At 43.5% G+C, this 27,055-nt stretch overlaps 1 protein-coding gene across 2 annotated transcripts in view; it reads right to left on the bottom strand.

Moving 5' to 3' along the window:
- Window positions 1–5,453: 5,453 nt before the first annotated feature.
- Window positions 5,454–27,055, bottom strand: part of SLC46A2 (solute carrier family 46 member 2) — a 38,444-nt gene continuing 16,842 nt past the window's right edge. For both annotated transcript variants that reach the window (XM_056518417.1, XM_056518412.1), the window contains exons 5-6: window positions 17,133–17,289; window positions 5,454–8,242 (exon numbers count right to left, since the gene is read on the bottom strand). In XM_056518417.1, coding sequence (XP_056374392.1) covers window positions 8,209–8,242; window positions 17,133–17,289 — 191 coding nt within the window. In that variant the 3' untranslated portion in view covers window positions 5,454–8,208. The remainder of the gene's footprint in view (window positions 8,243–17,132; window positions 17,290–27,055) is intronic.

Raw genomic sequence — 27,055 nt, 5'->3', positions numbered from 1 at the left:
TTCCCCACATTAGGTTGGCAGAATGTTCCCCCCATTAGGTTGGCAGTATGTTCCCTCCCCATTAGGTAGGCAGTATGTCCCCCCCCATTAGGTTGACAGTGTGTTCCCCCACATTAGGTTGGCAGTATGTCCCTCCATTAGGTTGGCAGTATGTTCCCCCACATTAGGTTGGCAGTATGTTCCCCCCATTAGGTAGGCAGTATGTTCCTCCACATTAGGTTGCAGTCCCCCCCCCATTAGGTAGGCAGTATGTTCCCCCACATTAGGTTGCCAGTATAGTTCCCCCACATTAGGTTGGCAGTATAGATCCCCCACATTAGGTTGGCCGTATGTTCCCCCACATTAGGTTTCAGTCCCCCCCCCCATTAGGTTGGCAATATGTTCCCCCACATTAGGTTGGCAGTATGTCCCCCCCCATTAGGTTGGCAGTATGTTCCCTCACATTAGGTTGGCAGTATGTTCCCCCCATTAGGTAGGCAGTATGTTCGTCCACATTAGGTTGCAGTCCCCCCCCCCCCATTAGGTAGGCAGTATGTTCGTCCACATTAGGTTGCCAGTATAGTTCCCCCACATTAGGTTGGCCGTATAGATCCCCCCACATTAGGTTGGCCGTATGTTCCCCCACATTAGGTTGCAGTTCCCCAGATGGCAATATGTTCCCCCACATTAGGTTGGCAGTATGTCCCCCCCCCATTAGGTTGGCAGTATGTTCCCCCACATTAGGTAGGCAATATGTTCCCCCCTTTAGGTAGGCAGTATGTTCATCCACATTAGGTTGCAGTTCCCCCCCCCCATTAGGTAGGCAGTATGTTCCCCCACATTAGATTGCAGTTCCCCCACATTAGGTTGGCAGTATGTTCCCCCACATTAGATTGCAGTTCCCCCCATTAGGTAGGCAGTATGTTCCCCCACATTAGGTTGCAGTTCTCCCACATTAGGTTGGCAGTATGTTCCCCGTTAGGTAGGCAGTATATTCCCCCCATTAGGTTGACAGTCGTTCCCCCACATTAGGTTGGCTGTATGTTCCCCCCATTAGGTAGGCAGTATGTTCCCCCACATTAGGTAGCAGTTCCCCCACATTAGGTGCAGTATAGTTCCCCCCCCCCATTAGGTTGGCAGAATAGGTCACCCCACATTAGGTTGGCAGTATGTTCCCCCACATTAGGTTGGCAGTATACTTCCCCCACATTAGGTTGGCAGTATAGTTTCCCCCACATTAGGTTGGCAGTATAGTTCCCCCACATTAGGATGGCAGTATGTTCCCCCACATTAGGATGGCAGTATGTTCCCCCACATTAGGATGGCAGTATGTTCCCCCACATTAGGTAGGCAGTATAGTTTCCCCACATTAGGTGCAGTATAGTTCCCCCACATTAGGTGCAGTATAGTTTCCCCACATTAGGTTGGCAGTACTTTATAGTTCCCCAACATTAGGTTGGCAGTATGTTCTCTCACATTAGGTTGGCAGTATGTTTCCCCACATTAGGTAGGCAGTATAGTTTCCCCACATTAGGTGCAGTATAGTTCCCCCACATTAGGTGCAGTATAGTTTCCCCACATTAGGTGCAGTATAGTTCCGCCCACATTAGGTTGGCAGTATGTTCCCCCACATTAGGTAGGCAGTATAGTTTCCCCACATTAGGTGCAGTATAGTTCCCCCACATTAGTTGCAGTATAGTTTCCCCACGTTAGGTGCAGTATGTTCCCCCACATTAGGATGGCAGTATGTTCCCCACATTAGGTTGCAGTTCCCCCCCCCCATTTGGTTGGCAGTATAGTTTCCCCCCATTAGGTAGGCAGTATGCTCCCTCACATTAGGTTGCAGTTCCCCCCATTAGGTTGGCAGTCTAGTTCCCCCACATTAGGTCCCCCCTCTCCCCCTACTTTTTCTATTTTTCATATTTCCTTACCTGGCCACGCTCGGCAGGCTCAGGTAATGCGGCGGCTCTTGTGGGCTGTGTGGATAATATGATGAGTGACGTCTCCTGCGGCTCCTCTGCACGGCGCCAGGGACGTCACTCATCATTTCCTGCAGCCCAGGCCGGACTGCTAAACTTAAGCAGCTGCGGATGCAGGAAATGATGAGTGACGTCCCCGATGCCATGCCGAGGAGCCACAGGAAACGTCACTCGTCATATTATCCACACAGCCCACAAGAGCCGCCGCATTACCTGAGCCTGCCGAGTGCGGCCAGGTAAGGAAATATGAAAAGATAGAAAAAGCAGAAGTGTCCGGACCCGCCGCTAGTCACAGGGCTGCTAATCTTTAAGAAGCTGCTGGCGCGGCAGCCACTTTAAAACAGTTGCACCCCTCCCCCTACTGAGCAGCCGGGGGCCCTAGGCCATTGCCTGGTTTGTCCCGCACTAACGCCGGCCCTGGCTGGCTGAAACAGGGAGCAGCGTACCACTGGGTGATGCGGCAGGCTGGACTACCACATTGGAGCCACGATTCTCCCAGGCCGCTTCATGGTGACGCTGCATAAGTTGACACAGGGCCGTGATGCCAACATTGGGATCCTGGCCACGCTTCACAAATGTTGTGCCCATTCACAAGAAAGCTAGTAGTGAGGAATCAAGCAACTATAGGCCAGTAAGTCTGACATCAATTGTGGGGAAATTAATGGGAACCCTACTAAAGGATAGGATTATGGAACATCTAAAATCCCATGGTTTGCAAGATGGTAAACAACATGGGTTTACTTCTAAAATAATAGATGGCGGAGGGGCAGTAGACATTGTATATCTAGATTTTAGTAAGGCTTTTGACACTGTCCCAAATAGAAGACTTATCAATGAACTACAGTCATTGAGCTAGGACTACCATATTGTTGAGTGGATTAGGCAGTGGCTGAGCGACAGATAACAGAGGGTTGTAGTCAATGGAGAATATTCAGAGCAAGGTCTTGTTACCAGTGGGGTACCTCAGGGATCTGTACTGGGGCCAATATTGTTTAATATCTTCATTAGTGATATTAAAGAAGGTCTCGATGGTAAGGTGTATCTTTTTGCTGATGACACAAAGATATGTAACAAGGATGTTCCTGGAGGGATACGCCAAATGGAAAAGGATTTAGGCAAACTAGAAGAATGGTGAGAACTCTGGCAACTGAAATTTTGTGTGGATAAGTGCAAGATAATGCACCTGGGGCGTAAAAACCCTCAGGCAGAATATAGAATATTTGACACAGTCCTGACCTCAGTATCTGAGGAAAGGGGTTTAAGAGTAATTATTTCAGAAGACTTAAAGGTAGGAAGACAATGTAATAGAGCAGCAGGAAACGCTAGCAGAATGCTTGGATGGATAGGGAGAGGTATGATCGGTAAAATAGAGAAGTGCTCATGCCGCTGTACAGAACACTGGTGAGACTTCACTTGGAGTATTGTGCACAGTACTGATTGCCGTATCTCCAGAAGGATATATATATATATATATATATATATATAGAGAGAGAGAGAGAGAGAGAGAGAGAGAGAGAGAGAGAGAGAGTGTTCAGAGAACAGTTACTAAACTAGTACATGGATTGCAGGATAAAATATACAAGGAAAGATTAAAGGACCTTAACATGTGTAGCTTGGAAGAAAGAAGAGACGGAGGGGATATGATAGAAACTAATAAATACATAAAGGGAATCAACACGGAAAAGGAGGAGAGCATATTTAAAAGAAGAAAAACTACCACAAGAGGAACTCGTTTTAAATTAGAGGGGAAAAGGTTTCTGCAGTAATATCAGGAAGTATTACTTTACTGAGAGAGTAGTAGAGTGATGATGATGAAGCCTCTTCTGCACCCGGCTCCCAAGTCAGATCGGCTCCATCATCATCAACAAGTGTCTGCACGTCACTGATCTCCTCCTCAGGTTCGTCAACAGTGTCTGCTTCAGGAGCCAGAACACTCGCAACACCACCTCTCACGCCACTCTCCTCATCACTAGTTGCCCGCCTAGTGGAGGAAGCGGCAGATGTCTCCTCCACTTCTTGGCTGGGCAGTAGCTACTGACTGTCCTCTTGTAGACCATCCTCACTAAATACTGGAGCTGAACCCACAGCATAAGATACTTCTGTGGAGGAAGGAACAGAACAGGACAGAGGCAATGGGTTGGCCATGCCAACTGAGGGTTGTGTCTGATAAACCCACCGACTGTTGACTGGGAGTGTCAGAAGTCACTTGTGATGAAGTGGATGACCGTTTTAACCAATCGATGACAGCAGATAGGTTGCTGGTCGAGACACGACTAGCTAGCTGATATCGGGAGCTCAGGCCTCTTGCTGCGACTCCTTCTGCCACTCGCCCCTAGTCTGCTGTGACCTCTGCCTGATGAATTTAGGCCTCTGCCACTCCTCTGCACACATCCTGGAACTTCTCTGCCTGACATACTTAGTGCGTATATGAGGGGAGTACAATACGTTCCACCACGCTTAAAGTAGTATTTGTCTACAACACCAGCAGGTGATTAAAAAAAAGAAGTTTTCCACCGGAGTACCCCTTTAACACAGAAACTGTTCAGACATAAACAGCAGGTCTGAACAGGCCCCAAAGAAGAAAAGAACAAAACACAGAAAAATGGACATTACAGATAGATTATTTTACTAGACGTTTGCTCCAAGTAATGAAAAATACTAGTAAGTAAAGAAATAGGGGACATTTGTCATATAGTAAGATTCTCGATAATGCCTATGGCAACCGATCACAGTTGAGCTTTATTTTACAAGAGAACTGAAAGCTGAGCTGTTATTGGTTGCTATGGGCAACAAAGAGAATGTTACATCTTACTATAAGACGTTAATTCCCCCCAGCCCCCCCCTGACAACCCCCTATTGGTCAATTTTTTGAAATTTCACCTGTGATATCAGTTACACAAATCATATTAAAGCATTTAAAGAATCCTTTTCAAAAGGTAGAATGCCAGGTGACACTCAGAGCCCTATGGTTACTCATATTCGGTAGGCAAATTTTAATGTAACTTTTTTTTTACCATTGGGCTTTTTTTTAAACATGCAAGACCAATGCACAGACAGATGGGGAATGACATCTCATAACCTGGAAGCAGACAGGAGAAGCAGGATCCAGCATCTTGTACAGAATGAAAACGTCAATGTTTATTTATCATTATTAAAAATACAGGAGTAAGCAGCATATAACATAGCCCTTAGTCATTAAAAAGACAAAAACATCTGTTGTCAGCTGCATATAAGTAGGCGCCAAGTAGGCCAATAAAAAGACAGACACTTTGCCCACAGCCATCCACTGCACTTGACATAATAATAACATACTCTCTATATAAAAGGAACATTAAAATAGTTTCAACTGAATAAATACAAAAATACAAGCAGTCAGGTAAATCCATTAATGAATCTGTCCACTATTGTGAAACCAAAAATACAGTTGCTGATGATGTTAGTATTAATTTTAGAGTGGGGGGGGGGGGGGGGGGGAGAATATACAATAGCAAAAATGTGTCATATATTAAAGCATACTTTAAATAAAATAATCAAAATAAATAAGACACAAATGTCTAAAAATCATGATAAATATTACCAATTAATAATGATTCTTTAAATCCTGTCTATGATTCATACCCCAAGGGTTCCAGGTTCCAGTTGGAATATCCAATAGACTTCCTGGTTTCATTTTGAAAAGTTCTATCACATGTGAACATAAGTGTACCCCTCAGATACAGCTTCCAAAATGACTGAATTTGGAGGTGAGTTATGTACCTTTTTCTCAGCCATTTTGTAAGTTATCCAGGGTAGCAAACCAGGGCAGGGAGGAAGCACAGACACAACTTTTTGGTTCCCTTGCCTTAACAAGAATTAGGAATTTTACCAGTATTAAATTTATTTGCCAAAATTGAGGACCAAATGTCAGAGCTTGCAAACAGCTTAACTTTTGCTCCAAAGTGTAATTTTGACTTACTATCTGCAAAGCTTTTTGGCATGGAGAAACTCACTATACTTGTTAGTAATGCTGATGCCCATGGCACTAGTAGAAAACTGTCTGGTATAAACCAATCACAGCTCAGCTTTCATATCTTATCGAACTCTGGTAGAGTGAAAGTTGAGCTGTGATTGGTTCCTATGGGCAAAACCAGACAGGTTGTGGATACTAGATTTATGAAGATAGAACATTGATCAAGGGGTTTATTTTGATCGCCATATTGAGGTCGGGAAGGAATTTTTCCTCTCTCATGGGGCAATTGGCATCAGCCTCATGTTTTTTTTTTTTCCTTCCTCTGGATCATCACAGTAGGGTTTAAGGTTGAACTCAATGGACTCTTGTCTTTTTTCAACCTTACAAACTACGTTACTATGAATTGTTCATGGTTATTTGTCGTGAAGAATAAATATTTTTTTTAGAGGAAGGGATTTATTCGAACTCTGAACAAAAACAAGCAATAATACAAAGAAAAAAATAATCTGACTCGTAAAGACTTGTAATAAAACATATGAAAAAATATGACAATGAGGTTATTATTCAATTGGTGGATAAAGGTGGTGCTCTTATTATTTTGTATAAGTAAGTGGGAACACAATTTAGCAATGTTATCTGATGCTGGACACATACTTAATAGCTGCATCCAACCCAACCAGGAGCTTGTGGAAGAAATCTTAAAGGGGTTGTCTCAGCACTGTTAAATATACAACCCTCCCTGGGACTCAACTGTGTTGCCAGGTAGGGTCCTATATTGTGACAACCTCACTGAGGTAAAATTATGGCTGCATGCGCTGGATTGGGGTAAAGTATTGGTACTGTAACCTAGAAACTAGACAACCATATTATTATCCACTTCTTTCCAAAAGTTCACAAGATGGGCTTTCCTCCACTATTTTGCCACATTGTGACTGGCTTAGGATCTTATACAAGAATCTATGTATTTTTTGTAATATCCTGATAGTTCAGACAATTTTCACACATGGCGATTCAAAATATGTTTATTTATTTATTTTTTATTTAACACCAGTCAGAATATCAGCCAGGGGCTGCTGGGTATGGAGCGGACTTAACTCTTCCGTGTATAAAGTCTGGCTATATGACTGCCAAAATGTAAACCTCTCAGTATAAACTAGTAAGAAAATCAGAGGTGGCGTAAAAGCCTTCCTATATTGATAAGTATAAAAACCATCAGAAGAAGTAGTGTGAACCCCTATCCTAAAGGTACTAAAGAGTTTTAAACTATATACATAGATAGATGTAACAAATGTAACTGGATCTAGTATTAAAATTGTATTAACAACAATAAAGAAAATCTGTAACATACATAATCCAAACATATTTCTGTTCTCCTAACAGTAGTGTAAAATATGGAGACATCCTCAGGGGAATTTTTGTACAGATCTATGGTTACACATAGGATATACTATAAAAGATATCCAGAATCCATACCACCTAACACAATGTAAGTATAAATACTCGCACATATGTCAATGAGCCCTAAAATCCATACAAAAAATGTGCACATCAGGGGAATAACAACCAATATGGATGTACAGAGTAGGGGGGTAGTTAGGAGGGTAGTTAGGGGGGTAGTTATACATACAACAAAACAGGAATATTATATACCACCCACTCTACTTACACATAATAGTTTTGTCCCATAACATAAAATGGCAACACGTATGGTGGTCCATTATGCAGTGAAGCAAGGCAGGAGATTACTCCATCCAACAATGGCTAGTGTCTGATAAGACTTTAAATTTTCCTTGAAAAACACAGAAGGACTGGATTGGACGGCAGTACAGTAAATGGACCCACCCTTTATGATGCTGTGGTAAAGCTTTTTTTTTTAAATGAAAAGTGTCCTTTTTGGAGCAATATAAAAGGAAAGTAATTGTTCTTTTAGAGTCAAATATTTACCTTAGGACTAGTGGCGTAACTTTTAGTTTCTGGACTCCAATGCATTATTCGCTACAGGGCCCCATGTCTACCATGTGCCATTTATAATACTGGTGTCTTCTTGTGGGACATTAGGCCTCCTCAGGCAACAGGGCACTAGTGCTATTTCTGCACCCCTATGCGCCTTGCATACATCTAGCATCAGACATTTACTTTTATTCTGATGTTTGGAATAACCTTTTCCTTCCATTATATATCGTTTTTTTTTATAAGTAGAACACATCGTAATGCATACATAGAAATATACTTGAAAAGGGAATTTACAGTACAGTATTTATATAATCGAATATTTTCTGGTCACTCTCTTCTGATGCCCTCCTAATGAAACCTTGAATATTTATATGCAGAAACACTAAAAAAAGAAAAGATATAATTACTAACATGTTGTAATATAGAAATTGTACACCAATATTCTATTTCTTATGAAATGAGTATAAAACATAGTAACATAGTAACATAGTTGTTACGCCGAGTGCTCCAGGTCCCTGCTCCTCCCCGGAGCGCTCGCGGCGTTCGTCTCTGTGCAGCGCCCCGGTCAGACCCGCTGACCGGGAGCGCTGCACTGGTGTCACCGGCGGGGATGCGATCCGCGTAGCGGGACGCGCCCGCCCGCGGGTCGCATCCCAATCTCCTCACCTGCCCCATCCTCTGGCTGTTCAGTCCCCGCGCGCGCGGCCCCGTTATCTAGGGCGCACGCGCGCCGGCTCTCTGAGATTTAAAGGGCCAGTGCACCATTGATTGGTGCCTGGCCCAATCAGTACCTGCACCTGTGCCATTTGTATAAAAACCCACTTCCCCTTCCTGTCCTTGCCGGATCTTGTTGCCTTGTGCCCTGTGAAAGCGTTTAGTGTGTTCCCAAGCCTGTCTATCCAGACCTTCTGCTGTTGCCCCTGACTACGACTCTTCCTGCCTGCCCTGACCTTCTGCTACGTCCGACCTTGCTCTTGCCTTGTCCCTGTGTACCGCGCCTGTCTCAGCTGTCAGCTGGAGTTGAGTCGCTATCGGGTGGAACGACCTGGGGGTTACCTGCCGCTGCAAGTCCATCCCGCTTTGCGGCGGGCTCTGGTGAAAACCAGTAACCCCTTAGACTCCGTTCCCCTGGTACGGCCCACGCCATCACCCCACTGACACAGATGATCCACCACCAGTGTCCTCGCTGCATACCAGTCCGGATCCTGACAATAGCTCATAAGGTCGAAAAAAGACCAAAGTCCATCAAGTTCAACTTATAACCCTAATGAGTCCCTACTGAGTTGATCCAGAGGAAGGCAAAAAAAAACTCATACTAGAGGTAAAATTAATTCCCGACTCCAAATATGGCATCAGAATAGATCCCTGGATCAACCTTCTGTCCATATAGATCTAGAATCTATAACCTGTTATGTTATTATTCTCCTAAAATGCATCCAGACCCCTTTTAAATTCTTTTACAGAGTTCACCATGACCACCTCCTCTTGCAGAAAATTCCACAGTCTCGCTGCTATTACAGTTAAGAACCCCCATCTGTGCTGGTGCAGAAACCTTCTTTCCTCTAGACGTAGAGTATGCCCCCTTGTTATAGATACAGTCCTGGGTATAAATAGATCATGGGAGAGATCTCTGTACTGTCCCCTGATATATTTATACATAGTTATTAGGTCTCCCCTAAGCCTTCTTTTTGCTAAACTAAATAATCCTAATTCTGATAATATTTCTGGGTACTGTAGTCCTCTTCAGATCCACTATATCGTTCTTGTACACTGGTGTCCAGTACTGTACACAGTAATCTATGTGTTTATGGAGTTTAGTATCATCTGCAAAGATTGCTCCTTTCCTATTCAACCCCTTTACAAGGTCACTAATAAATATATTAAAGGGGTATTCCAGGCAAAACCTTTTTTTATATATATCAACTGGCTCCGGAAAGTTAATCAGATTTGTAAATGACTTCTATTAAAAAATCTTAATCCTTCCAATAGTTATTAGCTTCTGAAGTTTTCTGTCTAACTGCTCAATGATGATGTCACGTCCTGGGAGCTGTGCATGATGGGAGAATATCCCCATAGGAACTGCACAGCTCCCGGGACGTGAGTCATCAGAGAGCAGTTAGACAGAAAACAACAATTCAACTTCAGAAGCTAATAACTATTGGAAGGATTAAGATTTTTTAATAGAAGTAATTTACAAATCTGATTAACTTTCCGGAGCCAGTTGATATATAAAAAAAAGGTTTGGCCTCGAATACCCTTTTAAGTAAAATATATATATATATACAGTACAGACCAAAAGTTTGGACACACCTTCTCATTCAAAGAGTTTTCTTTAATTTCATGACTATGAAAATTGTAGATTCACACTGAAGGCATCAAAACTATGAATTAACACATGTGGAATTATAGACATAACAAAAAAGTGTGAAACAACTGAAAATATGTCATATTCTAGGTGGAAAGTGTCCCCAAGTGCAGTCACAAAAACCATCAAGAGATACAAAGAAACTGGCTCACATGTGGACCGCCCCAGGAAAGGAAGACCAGGAGTCACCTCTGCTGCGGAGGATAAGTTCATCCGAGTCACCAGCCTCAGAAATCGCAGGTTAACAGCAGCTCAGATTAGAGACCAGGTCAATGCCACAAAGAGTTCTAGCAGCAGACACATCTCTGGAACAACTGGTAAGAGGAGACTGTGTGAATCAAGCCTTCATTGTAGAATATCTGCTAGGAAACCACTGCTAAGGACAGGGAACAAGCAGAAGTGACTTGTTTGGGCTCTAAATTTCGAGTCCAAATTTGAGATCTTTGGTTCCAACCACCGTGTCTTTGTGCGACGCACAAAAGGTAAACGGATGGACTCTACACGCCTGGTTCCCAATGTGAAGCATGGAGGAGGAGGTGTGATGGTGTGGGGGTGCTTTGCTGGTGACACTGTAGGGGATTTATTCAAAATTGAAGGCATACTGAACCAGTATGGCTACCACAGCATCTTGCAGCAGCATGCTATTCCAACCGGTTTGCGTTTAGTTGGACCATCATTTATTTTTCAACAGGACAATGAACCCAAACACACCTCCAGGCTATGTAAGGGCTGTTTGACCAAAATGGAGAGTGATGGGGTTCTGCGCCAAATGACCTGGCCTCCACAGTCACCAGACCTGAACCCATTGAAGGCAAAAGGGCCAACAAGTGCTAAGCATCTCTGGGAACTCCTTCAAGACTGTTGGAAGACCATTTCAGGTGACTACCTCTTGATCTCATCAAGCGAATGCCAAGAGTGTGCAATGCAGTAATCAAAGCAAAAGGTGGCTACTTTGAAGAACCTAGAATATGACATATTTTCAGTTGTTTCACACTTTTTTGTTATGTACCGTATATACTCGAGTATAAGCCGAGTTTTTCAGCACGATTTTTCGTGCTGAAAACACCCCCCTCGGCTTATACTCGAGTGAACTCTCGACCCGCAGTGGTCTTCAACCTGCGGACCTCCAGAGGTTTCAAAACTACAACTCCCAGCAAGCCCGGGCAGCCATCGGCTGTCCGGGCTTGCTGGGAGTTGTAGTTTTGAAACCTCCGGAGGTCCGCAGGTTGAAGACCACTGCGGCCTTCGACATCATCCAGCCCCCTCTCACCCCCTTTAGTTCTGTACAGTACTCACCTCCGCTCGGCGCTGGTCCGGTGCTGCAGGACTGTCCGGTGAGGAGGTGGTCCGGTGGGATAGTGGTTCCGGGCTGCTATCTTCACCGGGGAGGCCTCTTCTAAGCGCTTCGGGCCCGGCCCCAGAATAGTCACGTTGCCTTGACAACGACGCAGAGGTACGTTCATTGCCAACGTACTTCTGCGTCATTGTCAAGGCAACGCCTCTATTCTGGGCCGGAAGCACGGAGAAGAGGCGACCCCAGTGAAGATAGCAGCCTGGAACCACTATCCCGCCGGACCACCTCCTCACCGGACAGCCCTGCAGCACCGGACCAGCTCCGAGCGGAGGTGAGTACTGTACAGAACTAAAGGGGGGCGAGAGGGGGCTGGATGATGTCGAAGGCCCGATGGCTGCCCGGGCTTGCTGGGAGTTGTAGTTTTGAAACCTCTGGAGGTCCGCAGGTTGAAGACCACTGCAGGCGGATGATGACAAAAGGATGATGAAGGGGGGGGGGGGTGTGGGATGATGAAGGGGGGGTGTGGGATGATGAAGCGGGGTGTGTGGGATGATGACAAGGGGATGATGAAGGGGGGGTGTGGGATGATTACAAGGGGATGATGAAGGGGGTGGGGATGATGAAGGGGGTGGGGATGATGACAAGGGGATGATGAAGGGGGGTGGGGATGATGAAGGGGGGTGTGTGGGATGATGATGAAGGGGGGTGGGGATGATGACAAAGGGATGATGAAGGGGGTGTGTGGGATAATGACAGGTGATGATGATGAGGGTCTGGATGATGACAGGCGGTGATGATGATGAGGATGTTAATGACGGGGGTCTGGATGATGACAGGGGGGGATGATGTATTTCCCACCCTAGGCTTATACTCGAGTCAATAACTTTTCCTGGGAATTTGGGTTAAAATTAGGGGTCTCGGCTTATACTCGGGTCGGCTTATACTCGAGTATGTACGGTATATAATTCCACATGTGTTAATTCATAGTTTTGATGCCTTCAGTGTGAATCTACAATTTTCATAGTCATGAAAATAAAGAAAACTCTTTGAATGAGAAGGTGTTTCCAAACTTTTGGTCTGTACTGTATAAATATATATATATATATATATATATATATATATATATATATATATATATAACTCCAAAAAAGGAAAGCGGCACTCCAATGGCAGAAAAAAGGTGTATTTATTCACCCATCAAGTCAAGTGCGACGTTTCAGCCTCACAATGAAGCCTTTCTCAAGCCATATATCTATATAGTAACATACAATATATAATAAATATATAAATACATGGATATATTTAGGTCCATACTAAATTTGTTCAATATTTAAAATAATGTAATGCACATACCATAATTATAAATATTTTTTGGACTAGGTAAACATTTGATGGAATTTATCATAAATACACTATTTTTAAAACAATTGTTACTTACATATAGTCATAGGATGCAGAAGCTAAAAAATACTTACATAATATGATATATCAAACAATAGCGTGGAATGCAGAATAAGGCAAATAAAAGGCAAGGCACCAAAATATTCTTTACATAATAAAAATATTATTGAATTACAAACACATATATAGGTAAGGGGCGTTCTTATTGAAGTGAGAAAGCCCATTTATTTACATATTCTATTAGTAATATGACCTTTACAATACACAGAATACATGCACACATTGGCAGTAATACAATCTAAGTCAGCTTGTCTGTTTCCAACGCCGACGCTATTGCATGGAGATAGGTAACTAAACTGTGCAATTCATTTTGTGAATAGGAGTAGTAGCGTAGATAGAGGCTTTACTATTGGCCCAGGCAGAACACATGGCGGCTTCGCGAAGGTAGTAAAATGCGCATGTGCAAGCCGGGAAATCAGATTGGATGAGGCTGAAGGATGGGCGTTTGAAGAGCTGAGCCAATTACAGCTTTGCAAACGCTGAATAAATGAATATTTATAAAAGCGGAGTAGCCGACTCTTGGCCGGGAAGCAGGGAAAGGCTGCAAAGATTCATGGGACTGATGAGTCATCGGGTTAAACATGGCAGACACGCGCTGTAAAAAGAAGGTCGAGCGTCATCAAACCAGGGAGTAATGCTTTGCATTGGAGTACTCCTTTAACAATACACATGTTTAACTTCCTGTACAAGCAGCACAAAGCAGTGACAGATTACCTAATGCAGCAAACAGACACCTTTTGGAGCCAGTGTGCAGCTAACTAGAGACACCTATCGCATGCTTAGGCCTTTAGAATAGGCAACACGATTTGTCAGCAGGGGTGGAAGTGGAATTAGTGATGTTTAGCTGATGGCCGCTTGCGGTGATGATTGAGCAAGGAATAAATGAAGGTTCACATCTGGCTGGCAGCAGAATGAATGTTCTTCTTGAGAGGGAGTTAGATGAGGAGAATGAGAAAATGGGACTTGAGGAGGATTTGGTGATGGAATCTTTGTAAGGCATAGGAGACTAGGAACATACACAAGGTGACAGTGATGATGACGATGACTATGATGGCCAATCATGGTAGTATAGGATAAAGGCGGAACCAGCTGGGCCCTTGGAAAAGCTGGCAAGGATAATCAGCTGTATGCTTTTTTGCTTGCACCATGACAGGCATATTAGTCCTCATTTACTAAGCTAATCCCGTCAATTTTTGAGACAGATTCTAGTATCATGACCTGACATCACTTGGAGAGTTTTGAAAACCCGACAAAAGGGGCATTGTTATTGAAAAAAGGGGCATTTTCCCGACAAAACTTCCAAAACACTCCGAGTATGTGAGAAAATACTCCACAAAAAATTTGAGTTTGAGAAGAAGAAAACCCTACAGCTCTGGGCAGGCGGGAAAAAAGTAAAAATGGAGGGTTTATGTGGCAAAACATGTCCTATGCTGTTTTATATTAGTTAAACAAATGTTTCATACATTTATTTAATCCAATCTGAAAATTAAATTTAATTTAATTTTAAATTAAATTTAATTATAATTTAAATTTATTTATATATTTTCCGCAGTGTGAACGAGAAAGAACAAAATACATGAAGTTCTATGGGAAGAAGAGATGTATTTTTTAAAGTAGAGAATTCACGAGGAATTACTCGGGCCCTAACAAGCCGGGCCGAGCGCTGACGTCACTGTGCCTGAGGCCGGAATTGCAGCTCCACCCATGCCCCAAACTGCTCATTTTCATATTCAGTAAAATAAAGATATCTCCGGAACGCAGCAACGGATCCAGACACAAAATGTATCATTTTAATCAGTGTCACATGCACTACCAGCCAGTGCTGGTTAGTTCAGGTGAATGTAGTGACAGATTTCCTTTAAAACTCCTGTGCCTGATGCCACTAATTAGATAGTACTACCACCACACCTGCTATCAACTGGCTACAGCTACCACTAGTCCACCACTGCCTATTGACCACTGGCTTCTACAATTACCACCAGTCCACCACTGTCCGCTGGCTACTACACCTACCATCAGCCCACCGCTGCCTGTTGGCTACTACAACAATGACCAGTCAAACACTGCCTGCTGTCCGCTGGCTACAACACCTACCACCAGGCCACCACTGCTTGCCATCCGCTGGCTACTACAACTACCATCAATCAACCACTGCCTGCTGTTTACTGGCTACAACTTTTACTAGTCCATCCACCACTGCCTGCTTTCCGCTGGCTACAACAACTACCATCAATCCACCACTGCCTGCTGACCGCAGCATACTACAACTACCTCCAGTCCACAACTGCCTGCTGTCTTCTGGATGCTACAACGACCACCAGACCACCACTGCCTGCTGTCTGCTGGATACAACTTTCACTTGTCCACCCACCAATGCCTGCTATCTGCTAGCTACTACAACTACCCCCAGGCTACCAATGCCTGTTGTCCTATGGTTACAACTATAACTAGTCTACCCACCACTGCCTTCACTTTACTATTTTGGGATACCAATCCTTTTGCAACACCCAAAAGGCATAATTTAGTGTGTTTAATGCAGTATGTTTTTAGTCAAGTTTTTAGTTACCACGAGTTACCGCATGTCGCTGTAACTTTGACATTAACTTAGCCTTAAAATCACTTTAGAGCTACTAATATACATTGCTAGGTGACCTTACAATTTTATACAGCTCTTAGGCAGTATTATCTACAAGTTTTAACCCCTTAATGATGCAGGACCTAAATGTACGTCCTGGTGAGGTGGTACTTAACGCACCAGGACGTACATTTACATCCTATACATAACCTTGAACATTGGGGCAATGCCCGGATCATGCGCGGCAGGTCTCGGCTGCTGACAGCAGCCAGGGACCCGCCAGTAATGGCAGACATCCGCGATCGCGCGGATGTCTGTCATTAACCCCTCAGATGCCGTAATCAATACAGATCACAGCATCTGCAGCATTGCGGACACTAAAATGAATGATCGGATCCCCCTCAGTGCTGCTGCGGCGATCTGATCATCCAGAACGGCAGACGGAGGTCCCCTCACTTGCCTCCGCTGCCTTCCCCGGGTCTTCTGCTCTGGTCTGTGATCGAGCATAGCACTGAACAGTATTAGCAATCGAATGATTGCAATAAATAGTCCCCTATGAGGACTATTAAAGTGTAAAAATAAATGTAAAAAAAGTTTTTAAAAAAAATTGAAAAACCACCCCCCCCCAATAAAAAGGTAGATTGTCCCATTTTCCCTATTTCACCCCCAAAAAATGTAAAAATAAATTTTTTACATACATATTTGGTATCACCGCGTGCGCAAATATCCAAACTATTAAAATATAATGATAATGATACCGGACGGTGAACGGTGTGGATGTAAAAAAAAAAAAGTCCAAAATTGCTGCTTTTTTTTTTATAACATTTTATTCCCCCAAAAATTGATAAAAAATGTATTAAAAGTTTTATAACCCCAAATGTGGTATCAATAAAAAGTACAGATCACAGCGCAAAAAATGAGCCCTCATACCGCCACTTATACGGAAAAAATATACGGTTGCGCCATACATTTTATGGTAAAGCGAGTGATGGCATTACAATGGACAACTGGTCACGCAAAAAACAAGCCCTCATACTAGTCTGTGGAGGAAAATATAAAAGAGTTACAATTTTTAGAAGACAAGGAAAAAACAAAAACGTTAAAGAAAATTGTCCTTAAGGAGTCCTTAAGGCCCAAATAGGCGGAGTCCTTAAGGGGTTAAAGGTTATTGCACTGCGGATCCATGCAGACTTTCGTGGAAAAAAAATGTAATTACAAAATGGCAGGGGATTTTTTTTTTCAACACAAACTATTCTGGAAAATAACAAATAGTGATGGTGAAATTAGGGCTTGTGGATACCCATTTTTATTGTTTTTATCCAAGCCTAAGCTGATGAACTGGAATGAACTGCTTTCTGCACTAAATTTTATTACCATTCCTGGAACCTATTACATGCTTGGTACGATATATCTGCAATGTGCACACATACAGTAGCTTCAATGATTCCTGCAACCCAATAAATATACTTTAAAATTCCACAAATATAATATGACAGTTGTGTATGAAGATATATCAGAGGCTTATCGGAATCAATTATATTGAATATAAAATGAATTATTATTTTGACATTACATACCTGATAGGAATGAGGCTGATAATTGCTAAAATCCCAGATATAATAAAACACGTTCCATTAAATGTTTCCAGAGTGACTTGATAAATCTTATTGAACGCAACTGATGTCAACAACCCTGAAATGGCTAATGATAACTGGAGGACAACAAATACTTTACCTGAAATAAAACACAAATAAGCAACAGTTATATCTATTATAAAACACAAATCTTCACATTCAAATCATTTCCTTCAACTAAAAAGATTTTTGTTTCTTTCCTTACCTTATTACTGGTTCTGCAAAAGGAACAATGTGGGAATTTATCTTGTGTGGTGAAAATGTGTACATGCACCAAATTTATTAACCACTTAAGGACGCAGGGCTTACCCGTACGCCCCCGTTCCCGTCCCCTTAAGGATTTAGGGTGTACAGGTATGCCCTGCATTTCTCAGGTCCCCACCACTTGCCGGGTGGGGACAGGACTGGGATGCCTGCTGAAATCATTCAGCAGGCATCCCGTGGCAATGCATGGGGGTTCTGAGACCCCCGAATGCCGTCGATCGTCAGAAGCGACCGACCAGTAGGAGATTGGGGGCGGGTCAAAATTGGTTTCCCCCGCTCTGCCCACCCACGGTAGTCCAGGCAGAGCGGGGGAACCGTCCTTCTAGCGGTGCTGATTTGCAGTTTTTGGGATAAATATATATGTCACGTGAAACTCGCACCCCCAAAGCCCCCGATCTCGCACTAATGGTAGGGGGCGGGTGTACGAGGGTCAGCCAATACAATGTGATAGGGCTATGATGCTCAAGCACTGAAAAGTGCTGAGTCACCCTATCACATTCTATGGCAAAACACATTCTATGGCACTACACCGGAGGTCCCTTACCCAGAGCGGGCGGTGATTGGCGGCGGGTTATCCTCCTCTGTAAGCGGCGGCGATCCTGCAAGAGAGCGGTGAGTTGTTGCCTAGCAACATTTGGGGGGACACAGTTTGGAGATCACTATACAGTGGTCTCTAAACTGTAGCCCTCCAGATGTTACAAAACTACAAATCCCAGCATGCCTAGACAGCAAACTTGTGGAGTCAAGCCAGAATATCTCCCAAAAGGGAAAGTTACCTATCTGCACTGACAAGGAACAACAATCCCATAGTAGCTGTGTACAGAGTAAAAGAGAGCTACTTTGCATATATGGTGGAGCAGTAATTGCCTTTCTTTTGCACTCTCCTAAAGTAATAAAGCCACATGAAAAATGTATGTATACCAATCAAAGTTTAATGAAAAAAAGCTATAACAAGACATAAGAACAAATAAGAATAGGATGGCAGTCTCCAGACAGAAAATATGTATATGTATGTAGAATATACTGGCGCTAGATTTCTTGTGCACCCTAACAGAGGTGGAAAACCCCCTATATTCGTGTAGGCTGCAATTGGACTAGTGCTTCCCCTATATACCACTCATAAATGAACAATGACAAAAATGTTATTGTTCAGAAAATATGTGTACACAAATGGATGGGTGCAGTCAAGAATAAAGCGGTAATTTCAATCCAAGATGCCTGACAAACGAGTTGTTGGTCTATAACTCCAATAAATAAAAGCTACAAAAAATGTGCTGGCAAATGTACAGGTATGTAAAACAAATGTCTCCCATGGAACAATGACCTAATCTGTAATGGGAAAGACAAAGACAAATGTAATGGGAAAATAGACAACTTAAGAATTCAAATTGGATATCAGGTAAAACATGCTAAGAAGCCTGGCCACGTTATGGTTCAGCCAGGAAAGTTGGCAAAACAAAACGGGGCCATTAACCAGGGACATACATATGCTAGGGTGTGATTACCCACTGCCTGCTTCACCCACCTTGTTTTACTCTCCTCAAGGAGAAACAATAATGGGGTTGTTTAGCAAAAGAAGCAAACTGTGTTTGGTTTAAAAAGTATAAGTAAGCCTCTTACTAATATAATGTTATTAGCCATAGTGCATGGATCTTCCAATCTTCGCTCTCTCCCTTGTAGCTGTGACATCAAGTCACACTCTGTGAAAGCAGTCAGCTTCCTCTCTCCCTCCTCCAATTCTCCTCCTGTCTGCTCAGAATGAGACCAGAGATGTGAAGGTAAAACCTTGTATTACTTTACATTAGATTTATGACTCATTAGATAAGGCAGTAGGAAGCCTTTCTCAGTCACGCTGCTGCCTTATTTAATGAGTCATAAATGCCTCAGTAATAAATAAATGTCATAAATGACTTGTCCGGAGCAGACAGGAGGGGAGGAGGGGGCAAGAATGGAGCACACTGCATTAAGAGAATGTGACTGCACTGCTGATATGGAAGATCACTGCACTATGGCTGATAACATTGTATTAAGTTGCTTTATTACATTTGTTGACATCATACACAAGTTGTTTCTTTCACCAGACAACCCCTTTACTCTTTTGTCCCACAACACAGGCAGCTCTGTAAACCAGCCAGCATCTGGCTCTATACTGATGAAGTGCAACAACTCTGGATGTCTACGGATCGGTAACTTTCCTTTTTGTGAAAGATTCTGGCTTGCTAAATTCCCATTCATGTTCAAAGGCTTTTTAAAGGAGACAAGAATTGAGAACCTACCTTGAAAAGGTGGCACCAGAGACCTGCATTGCATTACATTCTCAACACTGATAAAGCACATGTGTAGGCCCTAAACCTTTCTTGTCGTTGACTACAGTACTACTAACTCACTTACTACTAAGTGGCATTTTACTAAAAGGGATATTACCATTTCACCTTTAATTAAACATGGCAAGTCATATTAATTTGAACATTACATCATATTGTTTACCTTAACATATCCCCTTCAGTCCCCATTGCTTTGCTTTTTGCTATCTTCCCCAAATTAGTAGGATGGATTCAGGGCTCAAGTCCTGTAGGAAGGCACAGGAACAAAGTTCCTGCACTTTTTCCAGAGCAGGAACACTGTTCCCATTTGCAGGAGTCCTGCCCTTGAGTGGAAATCATTGGTGAGTTCCCACACTTTTTTCCCCAGGACTTGACCCCTGGATGGACTCATCCCTGCCATGAAGTGAAGCTACATATCAGTGCACCATTCAAATGCTGCTATTATTGTCCAAACTGATTCTCTGACACACAGTAGTGAGAGGGTGAATGTACATAACACATCCTGCGCTGACCCCCCTCCTTTCTGTGTCTTTCTCCCTGTTTATATAGTATATTTCCTTATTACCAGGAGAAATTTGATGACCAATTATTTTTTCAACATGATGGTCCACCATGTCACAAGACAAAACTTTTGGATCCATGACCAGGAAACTCCCCAGATCTCCTTGAACACCTGCGGTCACTCCTCAAAAAGTGGACGGACAAACAAGAACACATAAATTGTGATAAAATCTGAGCACTGTAATCAGACAAGAATGGGTGGTCACCAGTAAGGATTTGTCCCAGAAGATGATATCCAGGGCAAATAGCAGAAGTCTTGAAAAAGAAGGGTCAGTACAGTAAATATTGTCTTTGTATAAACATCAATGCAGCAATTATGTGAAAACTAAATTTTGTGTCAGTGTCAAAACTTTTGGCCACTGCTGTAGAAGTTAATTCAAAACCTTCTTATTCATTTACAGATCCTGCTGCACAGTACTACATCTCCACTCATTTACCAACGCACTCATCCTCTTTAGTTGATCTACAGTCTACAAGTACAGCTGACCTACAACTCTCATCCTTTGAGTCCCCTCTGCTGGACATCTCGGGGGAGATTTATCAAAACCTGTCCAGTGGAAAAGTTGCTGAGTTGAACATAGCAACCAATCAGATCCCTTCTTTCATTTTTGAAAAGGCCTCTGAAAAATGATAGAACGATCTCATTGGTTGCTACAGGCAACTCAGCAACTTTTCCTCTGGACAGGTTTTAATACATTCCCCCCCTCTTGTTCTGCACACAATCTCATTGGAGGAATATATTTATGTTTTTTTGTGAAGGCTTTGGTAAGAAATTGTAGCAAGTTTTTGAGTTGATGGAAGCATGGGGATAAATTCCCTACAATGACCCAGAGCATGGATCTGCTCCTAACATGCCTGAGTGACAGGTTCATGTAGCTTTATTTATACCTTTTCAAATGGAAACTTGATAAACACCATGATAAATGTCTCACCTTGTGTGGATCAATTCATCTACATCAATGTTTATATCATACTCTTTTGAATGCAGAGAATTTTTGCATGTGTATGAACATTGAGGTAAATGGTGATTGATACAAATGGCTTTGAGTCTTTGCCTTAACTCCATCCCGCAGAATGACTTATATAAACGTCATGTTATGCTGGTAGTTCGCGCATCCTTCTGTTTATACAAGTCATTCAGTTAACCCAGCGATGCTCATCATCGCACAGGTTAACAGGTAGGAGTCCCGCTGTTACCGGAGGGAGAAAACTTCTGCAAGCCACCCAAAGACCATCTGTGAATAGCCCTGGTCAGCGATCACTGTGATTGGTACCTGGGGGGGGGGGTTGAAAGTTCAGATCCCCCACTCTGCCCACCCCTAGAAGTCCGGGCAGAGCGGGGGAAGATGACCCCAAGAGCTGCGGGGGCCAATGTGGCGGGGGGGACCGGCGGCACATTCCTGAATAGTGGCGCAGGCAGCGGGGACTGGGGACTGGTGGCAGACAAGTGGAGGACACAGTGGTGGTTTCAGCATCAGAGGCAGCAGTGAAGATCGCTGTAAAGTGATCCTCACTGCTGCTTCTAGGAGTTTCAAAACTACAACCTGGGCAGTCTGGGCATGCTTGGAGTTGTAGTTTTGCAACATCTAGAGGGCTACAGTTTGGACACCACTATACAGTGGTCTCCAAATTGTTCTCCTCCAGTTGTTGCAAAACTACAACTCCCAGCATGCCATTCGGCTGTCTGGGCATGCTGGGAGTTGTAGTTTTGCAACAGCTGGAGGCACACGGGTTGGGAAACACTGAGAAGTAACAAACTCTCAGTGCTTTGCAACCAGTGTGCCTCCAGCTGTTGCATAACTACTATAAGTAGTAGTAAGTCCCAGCATGTCCTTCTGCTGTCACTGCATGATGAGAGTTGTAGTTTTGCAACAGCTGGAGGTTTACCCCATATGTGGACACGCACAACAAGGCTCAGGAGTGAGAGCGCACCATGTACATTTGAAGTGATTTGCACAGAGGTGGCTGACATAAACACACAAAAAAACACCCACATGTGACCACATTTTGGAAACTACACCCGTTAAGGAATGTAACAAGGGGTATAGTGAGCCTTAACTACACACAGGTGTTTGAAGAATTTTTGTTAAAGTTGGACATGACAATTATATTTTTTTTCACTAAAATGCTGGTGTTATCCCAATTTTTTCACTTTCACAAGGAGTAATAGGAGAAAAGCCCCCCATAATTTGTAACCCCATTTCTTCTGAGTATATAAATACCCCATATGTGAATGTAAAGTGTTCTGCTAGTGCACTACAATGCTCAGAAGAGAATGAGTGCCATTGGGCTTTTGGAGAGAGAATTTGGCTGGAATTGAAGGCCATGTGCGTTTACAAAGCCCCCATGGTGCCAGAACGGTGGAACCCCCCCCCCCCCCCTCCACACACACACATGTGACCCCATTTTGGAAACTACACCCCTCACAGAATGTAACAAGTCGTGCAGTGAGCATTTACACCCCACAGAAGTCTGACAGATTATTGGAATAGTGGTCCGTGAAAATGAAAACAAAAAAAAAATTTTTTCATTTGCACAGCTCTCCCAAAAGTCTTTCAAACGGCAGTGGGGTGTAAATGCTCATTGCACCCCTTATTACAGTCCATGAGGGGTGTAGTTTCCAAAATGGGGTCACATGTGGGGGGGGGGGTTCCACTGTTCTGGCACCATGGGGGCTTTGTAAACGCACATGGCACCCTACTTCCATTCCAAACAAATTATCTCTCCAAAAGCTCAATGGCGCTCCTTTTCTTCTGAGCATTGTAGTTCACCGCAGCGCACTTTACATCTACACATGGGGTATTTCCATATTCAGAAGAAATGGGGTCACACATTTTGGGGGGCATTTTCTCCTGTAACCTCTAGTAAAAATGGTAAATTTGGGGGAAAAAACTGCATTTTTGTGAAAATGTTTTATTTTTATTTACACATCCGAAAAGTCGTCAAACACCTGTGGGGTGTTAAGGCTCACTGTACCCCTTGTTATGTGCCTAGAGGGGTGTAGTTTCCAAAGTAGTGTACCATGTATTTTTTTTTTTTTTTTTTTTTTGCTGTTATGGCACCATAGGTGCTTCCTAAATGTGATCTGTCCCCCCCCCCCCCCAAACCATTTCAGCATAATTTGCTTTCAAAAAGCCAAATGTGGCTCCTTCTCTTCTGAGCATTGTAGTGCGCCAGCAGAGCGCTTGACGCCCACATATGGGATATTTCCATACTAAGAAGAAGTGGGGGTTAAACATTTTGGGAGCCATTTTCCCCTATTACCTTTTGTAAAAATGGTAAATTTGGAGAAAAAACTGCATTTTAGTGAAAATAAATGTAATTTACACATCCGACTTTAACGAAAAGACATTAACCCCTTAAGGACCAGGCCATTTTACACCTTAGGACCGGAGCGTTTTTTTGAACATCTGACCACTGTCACTTTAAACATTAATAACTCTGGAATGCTTTTACCTATCATTCTGATTCCGAGATTGTTTTTTCTTGACATATTATACTTTATGTTATTGGTAAAATTTTGTCGATACTTGCATCGTTTCTTAGTGAAAAATTTCAAAATTTGCTGAAAAAATTTAAAATTTTGCATTTTTCGAACTTTGAAGCTCTCTGCTTGTAAGGAAAATGGATATTCCAAATAAAAAAAATGTATTCACAAATACAATATGTCTACTTTATGTTTGCATCATAAAATTGACGTGATTTTACTTTTGGAAGACACCAGAGGGCTTCAAAGTTCAGCAGCAATTTTCCAATTTTTAACAAAATTTTCAAACTCACTATTTTTCAGGGACCAGTTCAGGTTTGAAGTGGATTTGAAGGGTCTTCATATTAGAAATACCCCACAAATGACCCCATTATAAAAACTGCACCCCCCCAAAGTATTCAAAATTACATTCAGTTAGCGTTTTAACCCTTTAGGTGTTTCACAGGAATAGCAGCAAAGTGAAGGAGAAAATTCACCATCTTCATTTTTTACACTATCATGTTCTTGTAGACCCAATTTTTGAATTTTTACAAGGGGTAAAAAGAGAAAATTTATACTTATATTTGTAGCCCAATTTCTCTCGAGTAACCCCATCTCTTCTGAGTATGAAGGTACCCCATAAGTGGACCTGAAGTGCACTACGGGCGAACTACAATGCTCAGAAGAGAAGGAGTCACATTTGGCTTTTGGAGAGCAAATTTTGGTCGCATGTCGCATTTAGGAAGCCCCTATGGTGCCACAACAGCAAAAAACCATCACATGGCATACCATTTTGGAAACTAGACCCCTTGAGGAACGTAACAAGGAATAAAGTGAGCCTTAATACCCCACAGGGGTTTCACGACTTTTGCATATGTAAAAATATATATATATTTTTTCACTAAAATGTGTGTTTCCCCCCAAATTTCACATTTTTGCAAGGGTTAATAGCAGAAAATACCCCCCAAAATTTGTAACCCCATCTCTTCTGAGTATGAAGGTACCCCATAAGTGGACCTGAAGTGCACTACGGGCGAACTACAATGCTCAGAAGAGAAGGAGTCATATTTGGCTTTTGGAGAGCAAATTTTGCTCGGGGGGCATGTCGCATTTAGGAAGCCCCTATGGTGCCAGGACAGCAAAATAACCCCCACATGGCATACCATTTTGGAAACTAGACCCCTTGAGGAACGTAACAAGGGGTACAGTGAGCATTTACCCCCCACTGGTGTCTGTCAGAACTTTGGAACAGTGGGCTGTACAAAATTTTTAATTTGCACAGCCCACTGTTCCAAAGCTCTGTCAGACACCAGTGGGGGGTAAATTCTCACTGCACCCCTCATTACATTCCGTGAGGGGTGTAGTTTCCAAAATGGGGTCACATGTGGGGTTTTTTTTTTTGCGTTTGTCAAAACCTCTGTAACAATCAGCCACCCCTGTGCAAATCACCTCAAATGTACATGGTGCACTCTCCCTTCTGGGCCTTGTTGTGCGCCCCCAGAGAACTTTGCGCCCACTTATGGGGTATCTCCGTAGTCGGGAGAAATTGCATTACAAATTTTGGGGGGCGTTTATCCCTTTTACCTCTTGTCAAAATGAACAGTATAGGGCAACACCAGCGTGTTAGTGTAAAAAATTTATTTTTTTACACTAACATGCTGTTGTAGACCCCAAATTCACCTTTTCATAAGGGGTTAAAGGAGAAAAAGCCCCCCAAAATTTGTAACACAATTTCTCCCGAGCACGGCGATACCCCATATGTGACCCTAAACTGTTGCCTTGAAATACGACAGGGCTCCAAAGTAAGAGCGCCATGCGCATTTGAGGCCTGAATTAGGGATTTGCATAGGGGTGGACATAGGGGTATTCTACGCCAGTGATTCCCAAACAGGGTGCCTCCAGCTGATGCAAAACTCCCAGCATGCTTGTACAGTCAACGGCTGTCCAGCAATACTGGGAGTTGTTGTTTTGCAACAGCTGGAGGCTCCATTTTGGAAAAAGTGGCATACCGGACGTTTTTCATTTTTATTGGGAGGGGAGGGGGGGCTGTGTAGGGGTATGTGTATATGTAGTGTTTTTTACTTTTTATTTTATTTTGTGTTAGTGTAGTGTAGTGTTTTTAGGGTACAGTCACATGGGCGGGGGATTACAGCGAGTTCCCGCTGCGAGTTTTAGCTGCCACGCAAAATTTGCTGCATCGCAAACTTGCAGCCTGATACTCACTGTAAGCCCCTGCCCATGTGAATGTATCCTGTACATTCACAGGGGGGGGGACCTCCAGCTGTTACAAAACTACAACTCCCAGCATGCACAGTTTATCAGTGCATGCTGGTAGTTATAGTTTTGCAACAGCTGGAGGCACACGGTTGGGAAACACTGAGTTAGGAAACAGACAATGTTTCCCAACCAGTGTGCCTCCAGTTGTTGCAAAACCACAACTCCCAGCTTTCTCAGGCATGCTGGGAGTAGTAGTTCGGCAACATCTTTAGAGCCAGATGTTGCCGAACTACAGCTCCCAGCATGCTGGGAGTTGTAGTTTTGCAACATCTGGAGGACTACAGTTTGCAGACCACTAATACAGTGGTTCCCAATCTGTGCCCTTCCAGATGTTGCAAAACTACAACTCCCAGTATGCCAAAACTGTCCAGGCATGCTGGGAGTTGTAGTTCTGCAACATCTGAAGGGCCAGATGTTACAGAACTACATCTCCCAGCATGCCTGGACAGTAAGGGCATGCTGAGGATGTGTAGTTTTGCAACATCTGGAAGGGCACAGTGGTCTCCAAACTGTGGACCTCCAGATGTTGCAAAACTGCAACTCCCAGCATGCCCAGATGCCAAGGGCTGTCTGGGCATGCTGGGAGTTGTAGTTTACAGGGTCCCATTACAGCAATGCATGTCGCTTTACGGCGACGTGCATTGCTTTAAAGGGCCCGACCGCGGCTGAAGATCTACTCACCTGTCGCCGCCGCTGCCATCTTCCTCGCCGGGATCCGGGTCTTCAGGGACGAGGTAAGTACCAGGGCTGGTCCCCTGCACTCCCCCATCCCCCGCCGCGTCCTCCGGTCTTCCTCCCGTCCTCTCCGGACTTCAAGGGGCCGGGCAGGACGGGAGGAAGTAACCGCCCCCCCCTTGCGATTGGTCGGTTAGTTAACCGACGGATCGCAGGGGATCGGAGGAGGTGGCAGGCTTGCCACCTCTCTCCTATACTCCAGCATGGTCCTGGCTGTCTGTGACAGCCGGGATCATGCG

Source organism: Hyla sarda, chromosome 1, assembly GCF_029499605.1.
Source record: "Hyla sarda isolate aHylSar1 chromosome 1, aHylSar1.hap1, whole genome shotgun sequence".
NCBI lineage: Eukaryota > Metazoa > Chordata > Amphibia > Anura > Hylidae > Hyla > Hyla sarda.
This window is presented reverse-complemented; position numbering and strand designations above follow the sequence as displayed.